The sequence below is a fragment of the Sus scrofa genome, chromosome 4, assembly GCF_000003025.6.
Source record: "Sus scrofa isolate TJ Tabasco breed Duroc chromosome 4, Sscrofa11.1, whole genome shotgun sequence".
In the NCBI taxonomy this organism is placed as follows: Eukaryota; Metazoa; Chordata; class Mammalia; order Artiodactyla; family Suidae; genus Sus; species Sus scrofa.
The window spans coordinates 18,814,699-18,832,768 of NC_010446.5; the positions used below are offsets into that span (position 1 = coordinate 18,814,699).

The 18,070-nt window shown below is 40.7% G+C and overlaps 1 protein-coding gene across 4 annotated transcripts in view; it reads right to left on the reverse strand.

The window, feature by feature from the left end:
* COL14A1 (collagen type XIV alpha 1 chain) overlaps window positions 1–18,070 on the reverse strand; it is a 234,915-nt gene that overhangs the window by 124,502 nt on the left and 92,343 nt on the right. For all 4 annotated transcript variants that reach the window (XM_013996512.2, XM_005662880.3, XM_021090550.1 and 1 more), the window contains exons 20-23: window positions 12,488–12,617; window positions 8,729–8,851; window positions 5,037–5,186; window positions 1,040–1,156 (exon numbers count right to left, since the gene is read on the reverse strand). In XM_013996512.2, coding sequence (XP_013851966.1) covers window positions 1,040–1,156; window positions 5,037–5,186; window positions 8,729–8,851; window positions 12,488–12,617 — 520 coding nt within the window. The remainder of the gene's footprint in view (window positions 1–1,039; window positions 1,157–5,036; window positions 5,187–8,728; window positions 8,852–12,487; window positions 12,618–18,070) is intronic.

The window sequence follows — 18,070 nt, forward strand, 5'->3', positions numbered from 1 at the left end:
AGCACTCTACTCAACTATACTTTTCCACTTTCTGGATTGGATCAAATTAAGAGTTCTGTATTCTGAATGTAATTATGCCAGGGAGGTAGCCTAATAAACTCAGTCCTATCCAGACTTGAAATAATAGCTCCTTCTGCTTTTTTAAACAGGGAAACCATAATTATTTGTCCTGAAAGAAAAAACTTTAACAATCTTGTCAGCTCCTCTGAGATCCTTCAGTGTCTCCTCTGTCTCCCCCATAGAGCAAGATGCAATTTTTCTACTGATAATGCAAATCTGATTAGAGTAATTTTCACTAGTTGATCTCATCTTCTGAATATTATCCATGCTACAACTGTGAAAAGGAGATTAACAGTCCCTGGAAACTCACTTTTGGGGAATCAGGCTTTTGGTGTTGTTCTTGATACTTTTAATGGACATAAGCAGACATTTTTAGTGTTGTAACTTTGAAACCAAATCCCAAATTGTAGATGTACTTTAAAAACTGTGATGCTGAAGAACCTACCCAAGATGGCATAGAGACATCACACCATCTCCTGAATAAGTGTTTGCTGGTCCCCCGTTACCCCCAAAAGTAAAAAGAATCACTGAGAAAAAAACATTAAACCTACATCCCCATGGGGTAAAGACCGAAGGAAGAGCATCATAAAAGAGCATCATAAGAACATACGTTATTAGTCCTGGCTATTCAGCTCTTACCACTAAGAGCAGCTCACTTCTCCTGGGTGCTTCATATATGCAAAGCACTGTCACAAATGTTCTACCTGGGTTATCTCAGCCTAATCCTCACAGAATGCCACAAGATCAGCACTATGGTTATACCCATTACCTACAGATGGGAAAATGGAGGTTTGGAGAGGCTAAACAATTGTCTTATCCAGCCATTCTGATGCCATATCCCGCACAATCCGGAAACATAAAAAACTGCCTCCTCAAGAAGAATGCTTTTGACTAACGTCCCTTGTGTGCTGCCCACAGTGATACACAGAGCTAAGAACATGAGTCCTTGACAAAAACATAGGTGATGGGTTGCACTTACCCTGGAGAGACTCTATAACTATCCTGTAGGCAGTGGCATGACGTTGTACCTGCCACCGAGCACACAAGCTGGTCATCTGGATCTGGTCTGCCTGAAGGTCGGTCACACCCAAAAACACTATAATGAAATGGAAACATAATTATGTCATATTATAGACAGTGCTACAAATGTCCCCAAGTCTGAAATTAACTTTAACATGGTAAAATTCTCGTTCAAAGTTCCGTAGTCATTGGTGAGAAATCCATCAAGTCACAATAAATTAGTGCACAAAAGAGAACTATTGCATGGTTTTAAAAAGCAGTTGCAGGACGTTCCCATTGTGGCTCAGTGGTACTGAGGTTGACTAGTATCCTTGAGGATGCAGATTTGACCCCTGGCCTTGATCAGTGAGTTAAGGATCCGGTGTTGCCATGAGCTGTGGTGTAGGTCACAGATGAGGCTTGGATCCTGAGTTGCTGTGGCTGTGGCGCAGGCCAGCAGCTGTGGTTCCGATTCGATCCATAGCCTGGGAACTTCCATGTGCCACCAGTGCAGCCCTAAAAAAGGCAATAACAACAAAAACAAACAAACAAACAAACAAAAAAACAGTTGCAAACACTGTCTGGCATTTGTAAACAAACAAACAAAAATAGATATTCTAGAAAGACCAAACGCAATGGATGGTGAAATTACGTTGATTTTAAATCTTTCCTTTTTACTTGTGTTTTTAAATATTCTGCAATTAATACATAATACCTTTATAATAAAAAAGTTAAATACAATAGGTACTTATCAACCCCTGAAAGACAGTCCTGGTTTAAATAAAAGGAAAGAGCACAGCAGCCAAAATGGAAGAAGTCTTACTCAAACGGGAGCATTCCACATAGACTGGCCTTCAAAACACGACTGAATGAGAATTAACAAATTTTTGAAAATTTAAAAAGGAAAGCTTTAACACATCTAAAATAATAAAAAGAAATACACAGGAGTTCCCGTTGTGGCTCAGTGGTTAACAAATCAGACTAGGAACCATGAGGTTGCAGGTTCGATCCCTGACCTCGCTCAGTGGGTTAAGGATCCAGAGTTGCTGTGAGCTGTGGTGTAGGTCACAGACATGGCTTGGATCCCGAATTGCTATGGCTGTGGCGTAGGCCAGCAGCTGTAGCTCCCAGTTGACCCTTAGCATGGGAACCTCCATATGACATGGCTGTGGCCCTAAAAAGACAAAAGACAAAAAAAAGAAATACACAGATTCTTATTAATCTTAGAACAAAGACTGTATATACAAAGTTGACTCATAGGGAGTTTATTTTGGGAAACGGTAAAAATATTACTTCCCCAATACAATAGGGCACTAAACATTCAACTTTTATCACTTAGATCCAAGTAGAAAAAGCAGAAAATTAACATTTACTTTCTCTAGTGACCTCTGACTTTATCAGCATCATTTTTTTCATACTGTTCCTTCTCTTTAAGCTACTTCACCAAATTCAATTAGGGAATTCCCATTTTGGCCCAGTGGAAACGAATCTGACTAGGAACCAGGAGGTTGCAGGTTCGATCCCTGGCCTCGCTCAGCAGGTTAAGGATCCAGTGCTGCCATGACCTGTGGTTTAGGTTCCAGATCTAGCCTTGCTGCAGCTGTGGCATAGGCCGGCAGCTATAGCTCCAATTCCACCCCTAGCCTGGGAACTTCCATAAGCTGCGGGTATGGCCCTAAAAAGCAAAAAAAAAAAAAAGTTTAAAAGTGGTTTTTCAAGATAGTAAAAATAATTTGGACTAACCACAAGACCTTTTTGCCTAAGGTCAATTCAACAACTTTCTAACTCTCACAAAAAAAAGGAAATAAATAATTATTTCTATAACCACATTAAATTTTAAAAACACCTTAAATTATTTGTCATTGTATGGGGTTTTATTTTGCTTGGGAGAAAGAGAGAAAACAAATAACAAATCAATCTAATTTTTACCTTGGACATAGAGTATAAAACATTCGACACGCTCAGTCTTTGAAAATACATTTGGAGGTGTTCTCGCTGTGGCACAGTGAGTTAAGAATCTGACTGCAGGGGCTCAGGTTGCTACAGAGGTGTGGGTTTGATCCCCGGCCTGGCTCAGTGAGTTAAAGGATCTGGCATTGCTGCAGCTGCAGCACAGGTCTGCTAGGATTCAAATCCTGGCCAGAGAACGTCCATATGCTATGGGTGCAGCCATACATAAATAAATCAATAAAAATATATTTGAAATACTCACCACATTTATTAAAGGAGAGAAGAGAGGGTGAAACAGAAGATAGAGGGGAACAGAGAAAGGAGGATAGAAAGAGATATAGGAAGGAGAAGAGAGACCAATAAGAAATCACAGAGACAGAAAAAGAAGCCCAGAAAGAAAAGGTGATCGCAAAGGGAAAATGAAGGTAAACTAGAGGAGAGAGAAGATAAAGGGTGGGGAAATGCACAGGGGACTCTGAGGGGTACCCAGGGAAGGATGTGGGATTACTACAATGGCACAATGCAGGGAAATGACTTGGAGGTTAAGGTAGTACCTAAAACAGTACCATTTCAACAACCAAGTATGATGGAGATCAGAACCACAGGCTAAAAGCTTCCTAGATCTGTTAAAGATGGAGACGATTTCTTTTGAGGTGAAACTGATTCCATATCGAGCCTTTAAAATCTCCATAAAAGACAGTCCATAAAAGAGAATTCAGGAAGCTTCCTCTAATGAAAGGGGAAGATAGATGGATTAGGATTTAGTTTAATATATGCCCCATTCTTGCATAAATCCTTTCACTGGATTAATTACCTGATTAATAATGAGAGTGAGAGATGGGCCAAATGCATAAGGCACAATTATTACAATAATAATAGTGGTTATTCATAGAGCAATTGCCCTATGGCAGACACCTTTCATATATTATTTCATTAATCTTCCCTGTAAATGGTTATTACTGTCTTCATTTTCGAGTTGAGAAAACTTGGGCTCCAAGAAGTTAAGTAATTTGCTCAAGTCCTCAGCTAATAAGTAGAACATTTAAGGCTTATACTTTCGATTAACCATCACTATCATTCTCAAGTGTGGGGCAGGTACTGTTGACAGCACTCAAGATACCTGCAATGATCACACAGCCAAACCATTTTTATTTGTGTCATTTATGTATTATCTCTTTTTTTTGGCTACACTCATGGCATGTGGAAGTTCCCAGGCCAGGGACTGAACCCTCGCCACAGCAGTAACCAGAGCCACAGCAGTGACAATGCTGGGTCCTTAACTCACTGAGCCACCAGGGATCTCCTTTATGTATTATCTTTAACATGTATTAAAAATATTGGTTTTCTGTTTAGAATAATTACGTGGGTTTTGAAAGCATTTAAGTGAAAAAAAAAAAGAAAACGGTAAGTCAATTTAAAGAAATATATTAAACAGATGGTGTGGAAGCATAACAAATATCAGGAATATGGAACATATGTGCTGGAGTTTGGAAAACACTGTATTATGCCATAGGTGTCTGCGAGGGGTGTATGCCAAGGAGAAGTCCCAGATGGGGTGCAGACAGCATGTAAACCCTTGAAAGATAAAGAAAGAAGTCTCTGGAGCAGTGCAAGTATCTTTTATGGATGGGGTGGGGGGATGGGCAAGGTTTGGCAAAAAGGCAAACTTCCCCTGGCTCCGCTTTGATTGGCTTTGGCAGCATCAGGCTATAGGCTGGTTGGAAATTTTCACCTAATTTGAAAAATACCAGCAAAGACTTTCCAGAAGGAAATCCCATCCACCACCATCAAGTATATTTGAACTCCAGGTTCTGACATTCCGCCTGCCAACTAGGACTCTGAACTATAGCACCTACAGCCCCTGAGTCAGGAGCACACCTTTCTTTCCATGAAACACCATCCATCCAGAAAGGGCAACGCTAAGGAAAAGAAAAGCAACAGCCACGTTGAAGCAGGGGTTGAGTTACAGGGAACACAACGCAGCAAAACCACATGTGAGGCCTGAAGTGACCAGACATTAGTCTTACGTGTTTTCACCACGCCTGTCAGAGCATCGCTGAAACCTGAGGCCTGGGAAGCAAATATTTTCACGTTGTAGTCCATTCCACTGAGGAGGTTTGTGATAAGGATGGTGTTAATATTAGCTCCCACGAAAGTCTCCAGTGTTGGGCCAGCAACTAAAGAAGAAAGTATATTTCGGTTTATAACAATATATGATGGAAATGTTCTCATATTAGGTTGTAATGATAGTTGTACAACTATAAATATAATAACATTCACCAGATTATTAAAAAGATAGTATATGGGGAGTTCCTGCCGTGGCTCAGCAGTTAGCAAACCTAGCATCCCTGAGGACACAAGTTCGATCCCTGGCCTCACTCAGTGGATCAGGAATCTGGCGTTGCCGTGAGATGTGGTGTAGATCACAGACTCGGTTCGGATGCCATGTTGCTGTGGCTGTGGTGTAGGCCTGCAGCTGCAGCTCCAATTGGACCTCTACCTGGGAACTTCCATATGCCATGGTGTGGTCATAAAAAAAAATAGTATTATGGAAAAATGAAACACTTGTGAAGTAATTGTACACATTCAACTCAGTTTCAGATTGCCCAGAAGGCAAAGAGCAGGGCTAGGGTTTGAATCTAGCTCCACTTAGCTCCAAGACCATACATACCTGAATACCAGGCTAGATCTAGCTCTCTCTTTTTTTTTTTTTTTTCTTTTTAGGGCCACACCTGTGGCATATGGAAGTTCCCAGGCTAGGGGTCGAGTCGGAGCTACAGTTACCGGCCTATGCCACAGTCACAACACTGAATCTGAGTGGTATCTGCTGCAGCTTGTGGCAACACCAGATCCTTAACTCACAGAGCGAGGCCAGGGGGCGAATCTGCATCCTGACAGAGACAATGTTGGGTCCCTAACCTGTTACGTCACAGTGGGACCTCACAGATCTCTTTTTGCGCATCTAGTGTTTTTTTTCTCAAATATAGTTCTTTCCCTAGGACTTACCCGAGGAAGTTAGTCCACCCCACAATCCACCACCCACCATGTTATGAGATCTTCACGATGGTGATACTGTGTTGCCCTAGGCTTTGGGGCATGTGCCAACCAGAAGTCATTTTCCATGACCCCTTCTCAGATACCCAGCTTTGCCCCCAGAAACCATGCAAGTGGTCATGCAGCAAATTTTATCACGGGCACCATGCTGCACCTTGCCACATGGGGGACCAGCATACGTGCTGCCATTATCAGTTCTACCCACTCATCTTGTAATTTTTAAGACCAGACAGATGTCACTCTTATTCTAAGTCCCTCAACTGGCGGGCTTCTTTGGGCTTTTACATTTTCTCCTCTGTTTCAAATCCAGTGGAATCTTAGATTGATCATTAAAAACATTTCTCACCATGTCCTATCTAAAAGTATTTACCTCTGGCCTCTTCCATATGTGCTCATTCTTTTTTCTTTCCTTCTTGGATGTTCCAGGCCAGAGATCAGATTCAAGCTGCAGTTGCCACCTATGCTACAGCTGCCACAACAATGGCTCCTTAACCCGAGATGCCAGTCTGGGGATTAAACCTGCATCCCAGGGCTCTGGAGACACCACCGATCCCACTGGGCCACAGCAGGAACTTGCATTTATGCTCATTCTTTAAGAGCTTTGAGTTAGTGACAAGTTCCTAAAATGCTTATTACTTTACTCCAGAACCCTCCTCCTAATAATATATTTACATTTTTCTGTATGTATATTATCTCAGTAGGGATTTTCCCACACCCCAAACTCTCAATGCAAATGACATCATACAGTTCTTCCACTTGACCTAGAAATGGATTCTTTGGCCTTAGCTCTTGGGCTAGCTAATTCTTTTCTCTGGAGCAAGGGGGGAGCAGGTGGCCTGCAGTGACTTCATACTTAATCACACCTGCTAGAGGCCAATAGCAACCCCCGATACCCTAAGTTGTGACAATCAAAAACATCTCTGCTGGGCAGCAAAATTATACCAACTGAGACCAACCTGCTTAAAACAAAGATATCTTCTCTCAGAAAATCTGATAAGTATTTATAGAACTGGTCCAAAGAACAAATTTAGCAAGACCATTTTGCAAATGATCATATATATGCCTCAGGCCAAAAGAAAACTTTGGCGATGGATCCCAAGGCGTCGGTCTTGAGCAGGCTAGTGTATCCACGGTATATTCTTGCTATTTCATTTTTATGTTTCCTAGAGATGTTCGTCTGGAGAAATTGGAAGTGAGGTGTTTTAACTGTATGCCCCTGGATAACAGGACACCATAGAAAAGTCTGGAAAGTGGTCTGGAGGGAAGTACAACATCTCAGATAACCAGTTGAGATTTGCAGGTTTTGAGGACCGAGAGAGACTTTTAATGACCCAAAGGATGGTTTTTAAATTTGCTGGCCAACTCGAGAAAAATGATTGGAGAACCCCGTTCTGCTGAACAACCAGAGTACTAAAAGCCCAGGTCCAGAAAACTAAGAAGACTCTTACAGTATTTATTTATTTATTTATTTTGTCTTTTTGCCATTTCTAGGGCCAGGAAGGTCCACATGTTGTGGGCATGGCCAGAAAATTCATCAGAGTCCTAAGAGGGCGGTCGTAAAAGGCTTTTCCACAAGCCTCTCGGCCACCTTGATGAGAAGACCCCTCTCTCCTCACTCCCCACTTCATAATATCCTGAATGCAAGAGAAAGACCCAAGTTGGGGAGATCTGGCCCTCGGTCCACATGCTAGTGGAGACCACATTCGACCTCACCTGCTACAGTATCATTTCCACACACCAAACGCTTCCATGAAGTTTTAACAAGAGACTTAAAAATAAATATTATAGGAGTTCCCGTTGTGGCTCAGTGGTGAACGAATCCGACTACGAACCATGAGGTTTCAGGTTCGATCCCTGGCCTTGCTCAGTGGGTTAAGGATCTGGCATTGCTGTGAGCTGTGGTGTAGGTCACAGATGCGGCTTGGATCCCACGTTGCTGTGGCTGTGGTGTAGGCTGGCAGCTGTAGCTCCGATTCAACCCCTAGCCTGGGAACCTCCATATGCCATGGGTGTGGCCCTAAAAAAAAAAAGAAAAAAAAGAAATGAGAGATTCCAACTTGTGGTTGCCAAGGGGGAGGGAGAGGGGGTGGGATAGACTGGGAGTTTGGGATTAGTAGATGCAATCTATTGCATTCGGAATGAAATCCTGCTGTATAGCACAGGCAACAATATCTAGTCACTTGTGATGGAACATGATGGAGGATAATTTGAGAAAAAGAATGTGTGTGTGTGTGTGTGTGTGTGTATGACACACACACAGATATAATATATGACTGGGTCACTTTGCTGTACAGCAGAAATTGACAGAACATTGTAAATCAACTATAATAGAAAAAATAAAAATCTTTAAAAAAAAGAAATGAGAGATTCCAAATGTTGAGAGCTTACATATCCATCGAGCCACAGAAGCTTCCTGTGGCTACGGAGTCAAGGTTTCCTCAGGCTGGCTCCCTGCCTGGGGTGTATCCAGGTCAGGTGCCTCCCAAGTATATATTCTGCTCATTAACACACCCCGTCATTTTTAAGGTGAGGTCATAACTTCAAAGCATTTTTTCTGAAAAGGGTAAGACATACTTTCTATTTCTTAAAACCAAAGATAAAAACAAAGTAAAAACAAAAATAATCTAGTTTTACAGATAATATTTTTTTTAAAAGCACGACTTACCACTGACAGGTTTGTAGACAATCCGATAGCCCTTTACAGGGGAAGATGGGGGATCCCACGTAATGCGCAATCGGTTATACCATTCTTCTGAAACCCGTAAGTTTTGGGGACCAGAGGGTGGCACTGAGCAGCAAAGAACATTAAAAAAAAAAGGGGGATTAGTGTCTTTTCCGTCTTCACAGCCTACACTGTTGTTAATAAGATCCAAGATATCTTCCCACAATGCTAAAAATATTTGCAAGTGAAAATGCACCAAAACATACAATGAGAAGCCTTTGAGAATCCGTAGTTGTGCTAAATATTAAATAATAGAAAATAAGTACTTTTGCGGTAAAACACTTTTATCTGAAGATCAACAGTTTGTTCAATGTCATTTTGGCTTCTTTTTCTTCAGTGAATTTTCAGTAAAATGAATTGAATAGCGTTTATTAGAAATTTCTGTTGACACGCCACCATGTTCCACTATCATAGGAGGTTTTTACAGCCATATCAAGGATGATTAGATAAGAGCAATGGAGGTAATTCTCAGAGGTCAGATTCTAATGATTTTTTTCTTTCATCGTCATAATGTTTATATTGTTTGAAATTTTATATCACTATAATCAATTTTTGCTGTTTTATTTTTTTTATTTTTTATTTTTTTTCCTTTTGGGAGGGGGCGCTGTGCCCACCACGTGTGGCAATTCCTGGGCCAGGGATTGAACCTGCGCCACATCAGTGACCTGAGTTGCTGCAGTGACAATGCCAGATCCTCAAACTGCTGTGCCACAAGGGAACTCCTGTATCAATTTTTTATCAAACTATTAAAGCCATTTATCTGGAGGACTTTTGTAAATTATTGTGCATATTGATGAATATTATCATTGTCACTTTGTGGCTGACAGATATTAGTTGTGTTGATGGCTGCTTAAAATGAGCACCCATAAGACCATCCAAGATTATTTCAAGACTACACTTAGAAATAATTTCAAATGTAATATTTTTATAATGAGATTTAAGTCATGTTTCTATAGTAATATACTTTAAACAGTTTTTATTTGTGTGAGTGTGTATGTGTGTTCATCATGGAACCCTTTAATGAATTTTGCTACTTTTTTTTTTTTTTTTTTTTGGTCTTTTTAGGGATATGGAGGTTCCCAGACTAGGGGGTGAATTGGGAGCTACAGTTGCCTGCCTAAGCCACAGCCACAGCAATGCCAGATCCGAGCCGCATCTGCGACCGATACCACAGCTCACAGTAACGCCGGATCCTCAACCCACTGAGCAAGGCCAGGAATCAAACCTGCATCCTCATGAATGCTAGTCAGATTTGTTTCCCCTGAGCCATGATGGGAACTCCACAAATTCTGCTAATTTTTAAAACGTAAAAGTTAAAAGCAGATCTTCAAGCCCAGGTCATTAGCTGTTAAATGGAGCCCCCTGGCCTTCCCTTCGTACCCCTCCCCTAGAGTGTCAAGTTTCAGGTAACTTGATGAAACTTCAGTGTTAAATAACCCAATCCAAAACCAACTCAATATAGTAGAATTTACTCTGTTAATAGTAAACCATTCTTGCCTGTTTTTTATTTCAAACTTAGATTTAAAAGCACAGAGTTGATGCGCCATAAGTGTTAAGTGAATGCTACTTGCTTTTTTTCTTCCATTGCTATAATTCTGTGGTTCTCAAACATTTATTTAGCAGCGAAATACCTAGTACGCTAGGAATGCTAATGTGTAGATCAAATTAGGATGCCAGCATACAGGTAAAAGTGAAGAAGAGCTTATAGAGCTCTTCTACTGCTCTGCTCTTCCCTCTCCTTCTCTCCTTCCATATAACCCCGAGGATCGAACTTTAGAAGCTCTGAGGGCTCCTCACACTCTGATCTGGGTGACCTTTAGCAAAATGTGCAGGCTGAGTGTGCGTCTGATGGGAGGCTCTCATTGCTTGGCCCCGGGGAGGCCAGGGAGAGGCCAGCACTGCCAAATGAGGACAGACTATCCATTTGCTCAACTGAGCAGAGTCAGGACTTTGGGATTTGCAGCTACAGAATTTTAATGACCTGCCTACTTGCTAGAAAAATCCATACCTAGGTGTCCAGGTACAGAATTCAGTCCATACCACCATGCCTCCCAGAATATGGGGCATGTAAAAGATGCCAGGCATGTAAAATTGTCTTAGACCAGCCAAACCAACCCGGCCCCCCAGGCAACTCCAGTCAGTAATATATGGAAACAGAAGGATCTTCCAGCAAATCTTGCCTAATTTCCTGACCCACAAAATCAAGTGATACAATAAAATGGTTGCTATTTTAAGCCACCAGGCTCTGGGGTTATCTTCATGCAAGTACAATCACAACAACAACAAAGACAACTAAGACTCTGTGGCACCTTCGCCAAGTGTTTTCATGCATACTTCTCACTTGATCATCGTGGCCAAATCACCTACAAAACACATTCTGTGCCACCTCCTCTGTGCCACACAGCACTATGGGGGATCGGCACCCAGAGGTGAACAGTACAGATGAGGTCCTGGGCACTCGAGACAGACAATGAACAAATCCACGAATAAACAAGAAAATTTCAGCTAGCAAATAGGACCATGACATGACCAGAAACAAAAACACAAAAACAACCTAGGATGATGTCAGAGAGGGTGGGTGCAACTATGTCCAGGTGTCAGAAAAGCCTGAGTGGGTGACCCTGAGCTTGGACCAAAATGACAAGAAAAAAACCAGAAAGGCAGACATCTGGGAGAGGACATTTCCTGCGGAAGGAATGCTAGTTCATAGGTTCTAAGGCAGAAACAAGCTTTAAAAGTTCAGTGACAATGCAGTTCCCTTTGTGGCGCAGTGGAAACGAACTGGACTTGTATCCATGAAGATGAGGGTTCGATCCCTGGCCTTGATCAGTGGGGTTAAGGAGCCAGCGTTGCTGTGGCTCTGACGAAGGCTGGCAGCTGCATCTCCGATTCAGTCCCTAGCCTGGAAACGTTCATATGCCGTGGGTTCGGCCATTAAAAAAAAAAAAAGTCCAGCGACAAGCAGAAAAGGAGGTAAGGCTGGAGGAATTGTCAGGAGGGGGAGGTCAAAGAGATCAGCAAGGTCCAGCTCATCTAGGGCCTTCTAGGGCTGTGCGAACAATGTTGAGTACAATGGGGAAGCGGTTGGGGAGCTTGAAACAGAGGTGTGACAGGAAATCACTTACACTTTTAAAAGTTTCCTAGGGAGTTCCCTGGTGGCCTAGTGGCTAAGGATCTGGCATCACTGCTGTGGTTCAGGTTCAGTCCCTGGCCTAAGAGCTTCGGCAAGGCATGGGCAAAGCCAAAAAATAAAAAAATAAATAAATAAATAAATAAAGGAAGTTTCGCAGGATGCTGTGAGGAGAATAAAGGGTCCAGGAGTGGAAGCAAGGAGATGCATGCACTCATTTGAGGGACAGCGTGGCTTGGATGGAGGTGGAGCAGGTAGATGAAGAGAAAGACAGTCACGTAGAATTCCTCTCAACAGGAGTTAGGAGGAATTAGATGCCAGGGGAGTAAAATGTTGTTTTTTTAAGTCTTAGATTTTAGAGACAAGAAAACAGAAGCCCAGAGTAGTTAAACAATCTGCCCAAAGTCACACAGCTTGAATATATAAAGACAGAATTCAAAGAGATTTTCTCTCTCCAAACCCCTTTTACTTTTTTCACCACCCTACCCTGGGGCTACCAGAGTGCATTAGAGTGGGTGAGCGTTTCCACTTAATTATTTGGCTAGTGACCACGGGGAGAAAGCATCACTCACAGGTTTTTCCAGGGGCGGAGACGCTGACCCCTTCTCCGTCATCGTAGATGGGTGTCACTGTGACTTTGTATTCAGTATTGGAAAGCAGATTCTTCAGGAGGAGGTCGTTCTGGTTTCCAGACACCATAACCTGCAGAGATAAGCGAAAGACCACAGTTTCAGCAAGACCCTTGTTCCCACCCGTCCACTAACACAGTAGGGCTATGGGCACTTTGAAGCATCAGAAGCAAGGAGATGTGCTTGGCGGGAGATGAGGAAAAAAAAAAAAAAAAAGAGGCATCCATGCAAAAGCTTTTCCCTCTGAAATTCCCCTCAGAATAGCCCTTAGCTTCTAATCACTAATGCAGAAGGCTTCCATTTGAAGCGCTTAAGCTCTGAGGAATAGTCTTCTCTCAACATCTTTTCAGCATTTGTAACGTAGCCAGAAGAGAGAAATAATCATCTGTTTGGAAAGCAGGTGTTTATGGCTTAGGAGTGCTCAGCCTCTAACCCAACCTGCGGATCATATTTGATTCTACTTAAGTATCCTCTTGAAAATTCAGCCTTCCTCTCTTCCCCTTTCAGAGATCATCTAACCCCACTGTTTTAGAAAAGGATGGAGGCTGGCCAAGAACAGCACAACCACGCATTAAATCCAAGATTTCCGAGTTCAAAGATAATTTACCAGTGACACTAAAAAATGTGACAGCTTTTTTATTTCTGAAAGGAGATGTCGTCCTCAATCTGAAATCACCATTCCTCTGACTCTAAAGGCTGCAAAAAAAAAAAAAAAGAACATGCATCGGCGGGGTGGACACCACTCAAGCATCGGTGCAATGTTCCTTGTGGCTCAGCAGTGCAAATCCTGGCCTCCATACAAGAATGTATGGACCAGAAAAGCCACATGTTCTCAATGCTAAAACCACAGAACTTTCTGCCTAGGCTCCAGGATTTAGATGCTGGCACATCTCTGGGCCATTTGAGAGACTTAAGCATGGCTGGAAAAAATGCTAGGATGTAAGAACCGACCCAAACCCGTTTAAGGGAGTCACAAGACTGGGACAGCTGGAGATGCTTTTGGATTCAAGAGCTGGGTAAAATGCCAGCAGGCAAAGGGTGTGCTGTCTACTTCTGGTTGAGGAAAGGAACCTATAAATCATGGAATAAGCCCTCGAAAGCCTCAAGCTGAACTTAGGAGCAGCTGTTGCTAAGATATTGCGAAGCTCTAAAAGCGGGGGTTTTTTTAATAGGAAAAAAGGAAGTCAGAATTAAGTGATTTCTCTTAGATTAATAAGATTTTGCTCCTCAGTTGAAATGACATTGAAATATATAGGGTGGTACTCCTGGGAGGTAGATTTTACAAAAGGAGCTCTGTTTTATTCTAGGATGAGTTAGATAACCCTGGCATTAAGAACATGTAATGGAAGACTCGTGGTTGCCTTGACTTGTCTTTACCCCATCCATGTAGCTTCCTTTAGGGCATCTCTTTTCAACATTACCCTCTGGAGCCCAGAGCCTGGGCATCTGTTCCAAGATGTCTGTCTAGCAAACCACCCATGGTGATGTTCCTTAAATAAGGTCATTCCTCAAACTGGGATGCACATAGCCTTGGAACCAAAAAAAAGTAGCTTATAGGGTATGAAAAGCAGTAGGACCCTGCTGGAGGGTTCATTTAGTTTGCTAGGTAGTACCTGCTGTGGTTGATAATAATAGCCCTCATTTAGGTAGCTATTATCATGTGCCAGGTGCTACTCCTCTAAGTATTCTAATACAGTAATTGACTTACTCTTTACCACAATCCTTTGAAGTAAGAAGTATCGTTACATTCATTTTACAGATGAGAAGACTGAGGCTTACACAGCTATTGAGTTAAAAAAAAAAAAAAAAAAAGCCGTATTGAAATCCTGAGTATCTGGCCTAAGCTTTTTTTAACCACTGCCCTCTATTCCACTTAACTGCACTACCTGAATCTCTTTATCCTAGTGATAGCCATTCCCTGGGATAAAATATAAACCTCCTCTTGGGTATGCAAAGTTCCTTCTACATGACTTCAGCTTGTCTGCACAAAGCAAAGTATGAACAGGCACCTACTAAAAACAGATGCTACAACTTGTAGCAAATAGTGGGGTTATTTATAAAACAATTCTATAAAAGATGCTCATGGATAAATGAATGCAAATCTAACCAGTGAAGTTCATGTGTTTAATTTTTTGAGAAATGCAACTGCATGTCTGGCTCCATTATTGCCCAAAGGTCTCCAGAGCAGTCTGGATCCTGTCCAGCAGGCTGTTTCTGCAGTAGAAAGAGAAGTCTTCCAATCTCATTTTGTTCCTGTCCTAGAAAATTCTGTTTCCTGACAGTGTTTCTCATGCTTTCTATGGTGAAGGACTAGGTCGGGTTGGTGCTGTTGTTTTAATCCCAGTTTTTGAAGAATATATATATATATATATGAAGAAAGGTGTTTCTTTTTTTAAATTAAAGTATAGTTGATTTATAAATGTTGTGCTGATTTCTGCTGTATAGCAAAGTGACTTGGTCTTACATATATATATATACATGTATATATATATATATATATATATATATATACATTATTCTACATTATTTTCCACCACGATCTATCCGAGGACATTGGATATAGCTCCCTGTGTTATACAGCAGGACCTCATTGCTTATCCATTCTAAATTTGATAGTTTGCATTTACTAACCCCAAACTCCCAGTCTGTCCCACTCTCTGCCTCCTCCCCCTTGGCAACCACAAGTCTGTTCTCTATGTTTGTGAATCTGTTCCTGTTTTGTAGATAGGTTCATTTGCACCATATTTTTGATTCCACATATAAGTGATAGCATATAGTATTTGTCTTTCTTTTTCTGACTTACTTCACTTAGTATGAGAATCTCTGGTTGCATCCGTGTTGCTGTGAATGGCATTATTTCATTCCTTTTTTATGACTGAGTAGTATTCCATTTTATATATGTACCACAACTTCTTAATCCATCCATCTGTTGATGAGTATTTAGGTTGTTTCCATGTCTTGGTTATTGTGAATAGTGCTGCAATGAAATAGGGGGTGCATGTATCTTTTTGAATTAGAGTATTGTCTGGATACATGCCCAGGAGTGAGATTGCTGCATCATATGGTAATTTGACTTAGTTTTCGGAGAAAGCTCCCTGCTGTTTTCCATAGTGGTTGTACAAATTTACATTCTCACAAACAGTGTAGGAAGGTTCCCTTTTCTCCACAGCCTCTCCAGCATTTGTAATTTGTAGACTTGTTAATGATGGCCATTCTGTGAGGTGGCACATCATTATAGTTTTGACTTGCATTTCTCTGATAATTAGCAATGTTGAGCATCTTTTCATGTGCCTATTGGCCATCTGTATGCCTTCTTTGGAGAAATGTATATTTATGTTGAAGACCAATATTTTTCATAAAATACAATAAAACAAAATTGCTAGAAAATACAATCATATTCTTGGATGTGGTAACAATGTCAGATGGATATATATATATATATATATATATATATATTTTTTTTTTTTTTTTTTTTGGCTGTGCCCATGACATGCAAAAGTTCCTGGGCCAGGGTTTGAACCCACACCATAGCAGCAACCTGAGCTGCTAAAGTGACAACAGCAAGATCTATAAACTTCTGCACCACAGGGGAATGCCTCTAAATGTTTCTAAAAGCTTAATTTTAATAGCTGAACTTATAGGAGACTGAGCCACATTTTGATTGTTTCTGCTATAGAATATTTCTTACAACTCAGAATTCAGGTCATGGTTTTGGATTTTGACATGTAGACTCTAGAAAAGTCTGGAATCCTAATTAGCCTTTTGCAAATAAAGATATGTGAGACCTCTCTCCCCTGACAACAAAATTCATGGCAATGCTACTGCCACTTCTCCAAATTTCTGAACAGACTTGAAAAGTCAATGCTTATGAAATATTTGACAGGGAGTTTTACTTTCTAAGAGTTCAAAAGCTTTTTATGGGGACTATTTGTAGATTTGATTATGCTTAGAAAATATGTAAACACTTGATTTTACCTCAGTTGGAAAAGTAAATTTAATTCCCTTTGTTTTATATTAAAGCTTGATTTCAGTTTACTATGGTGTAGCTCTCCTATTCTCCAATTTCAATACTCTATCTTTTCATTTCTGTGGGTAAATTTAATTAATTGTTATAGTTGAGGAAAATTTGGGAAGGCAGCAAGAGTCATTTCTCTTATTTGGACACATTTCCTGTCTCACTTTCATAATATGTTTGAGCCATCTGTCTTTCCCTGCTTGCATCATTGCATAAGATGTTCATTTGGTGTGTGGGACTTGATATCGATCTCCAAGTGCCTGCCCTACCCTGGTTTTATTTATTTACCTTTTTTTGGGTCATGCCCATGGCATGTGGAAGTTCCCAGGCCAAGGACTGAACCTACACCACATCAGCATCTCTCGGAGCCGCTGCAGTGACAACCCCCAATCCTTAACCCACTGCACCACAAGAGAACTCCCTACTTTGGTTTTATACTCTAAATCTAGATGCACTCACTTTTTATCTCCAATAACAATACATCACAGTTATATAGCACTGACATAAACACTAAGATATAAATTCTCAATTATTCCTCAGTTGAGTCCCTGAAAATCTGCCTATAAATTAAGCATGCACAAATTCAATTTCACTGGAATTCACTAAAGGGACTTTATAGTTAAAGAAGTCTAAAGTACTTTCTTCTGTGCAGCAAAAATGCTTGGCATGGTAAATAATCACCATCAAATTTATCAATATTTTTTCATTTTTGTTAAAGGTTTGTTTAACTTAGGCATATGTGTGTTGAAGACTTTTGATCTTTTCTTCCTTCATCTAGGTGTCCAAGGGTTTCAAAATAAACAGTGTGAAATGAAAGAAACTAGCAAAGGAAAAATTATCCAGAGACAATCCAAAGTAAATATTATTATTATTATTTTACCTTGCATATCTTACAAGTGCATGCGTGAGATTAAACTGTTGCTCATTCCAAATTAGTAGGAATAATTTAGCAAGAAGCTTAATGTATTTCTTGGAAAGAGTAAAAACAAAAACCAAAAAAAACAAAACTCTCACTCTGGGAAGTATTTAAAGGTTTCATTTTAGGAACTAAATTAAAACATGAGGACAATAACAGGGAAAATAAAGCATCCAAATTATACCTTTGGTTAACATACCTAAGCACAATTTTGATTTTTTTGAATTTTCCAATAGTGGGTCATTTAAAATCTATAGTCTGAGGGAATTTAGAGTTCAATCTATTTTAACTGTCCATTAACTTTCCAAAAGTACTCCCAGCCCAATTTCATGGAGCTTCTGATTATTCACAGTGGCTATAGCTATTGTGATATCATTGTGTTCCATGATGATTCATCCATCAGTCTGAATTAAGTACTTTCCTGAGAGAATTTTGAGCTCAAGTAATTGTTTATGCACCATATAAATAAAAAACAACTTGCCATCAAAGGTTTTATATGTAAGGAAGAGGAAGAAAGGGTAATAATGTTATTCCTGAGCAATAATGTATTTGGAGACTTCTTTCCTAAAATGCCACAAAAATAATGCAGCAGAGG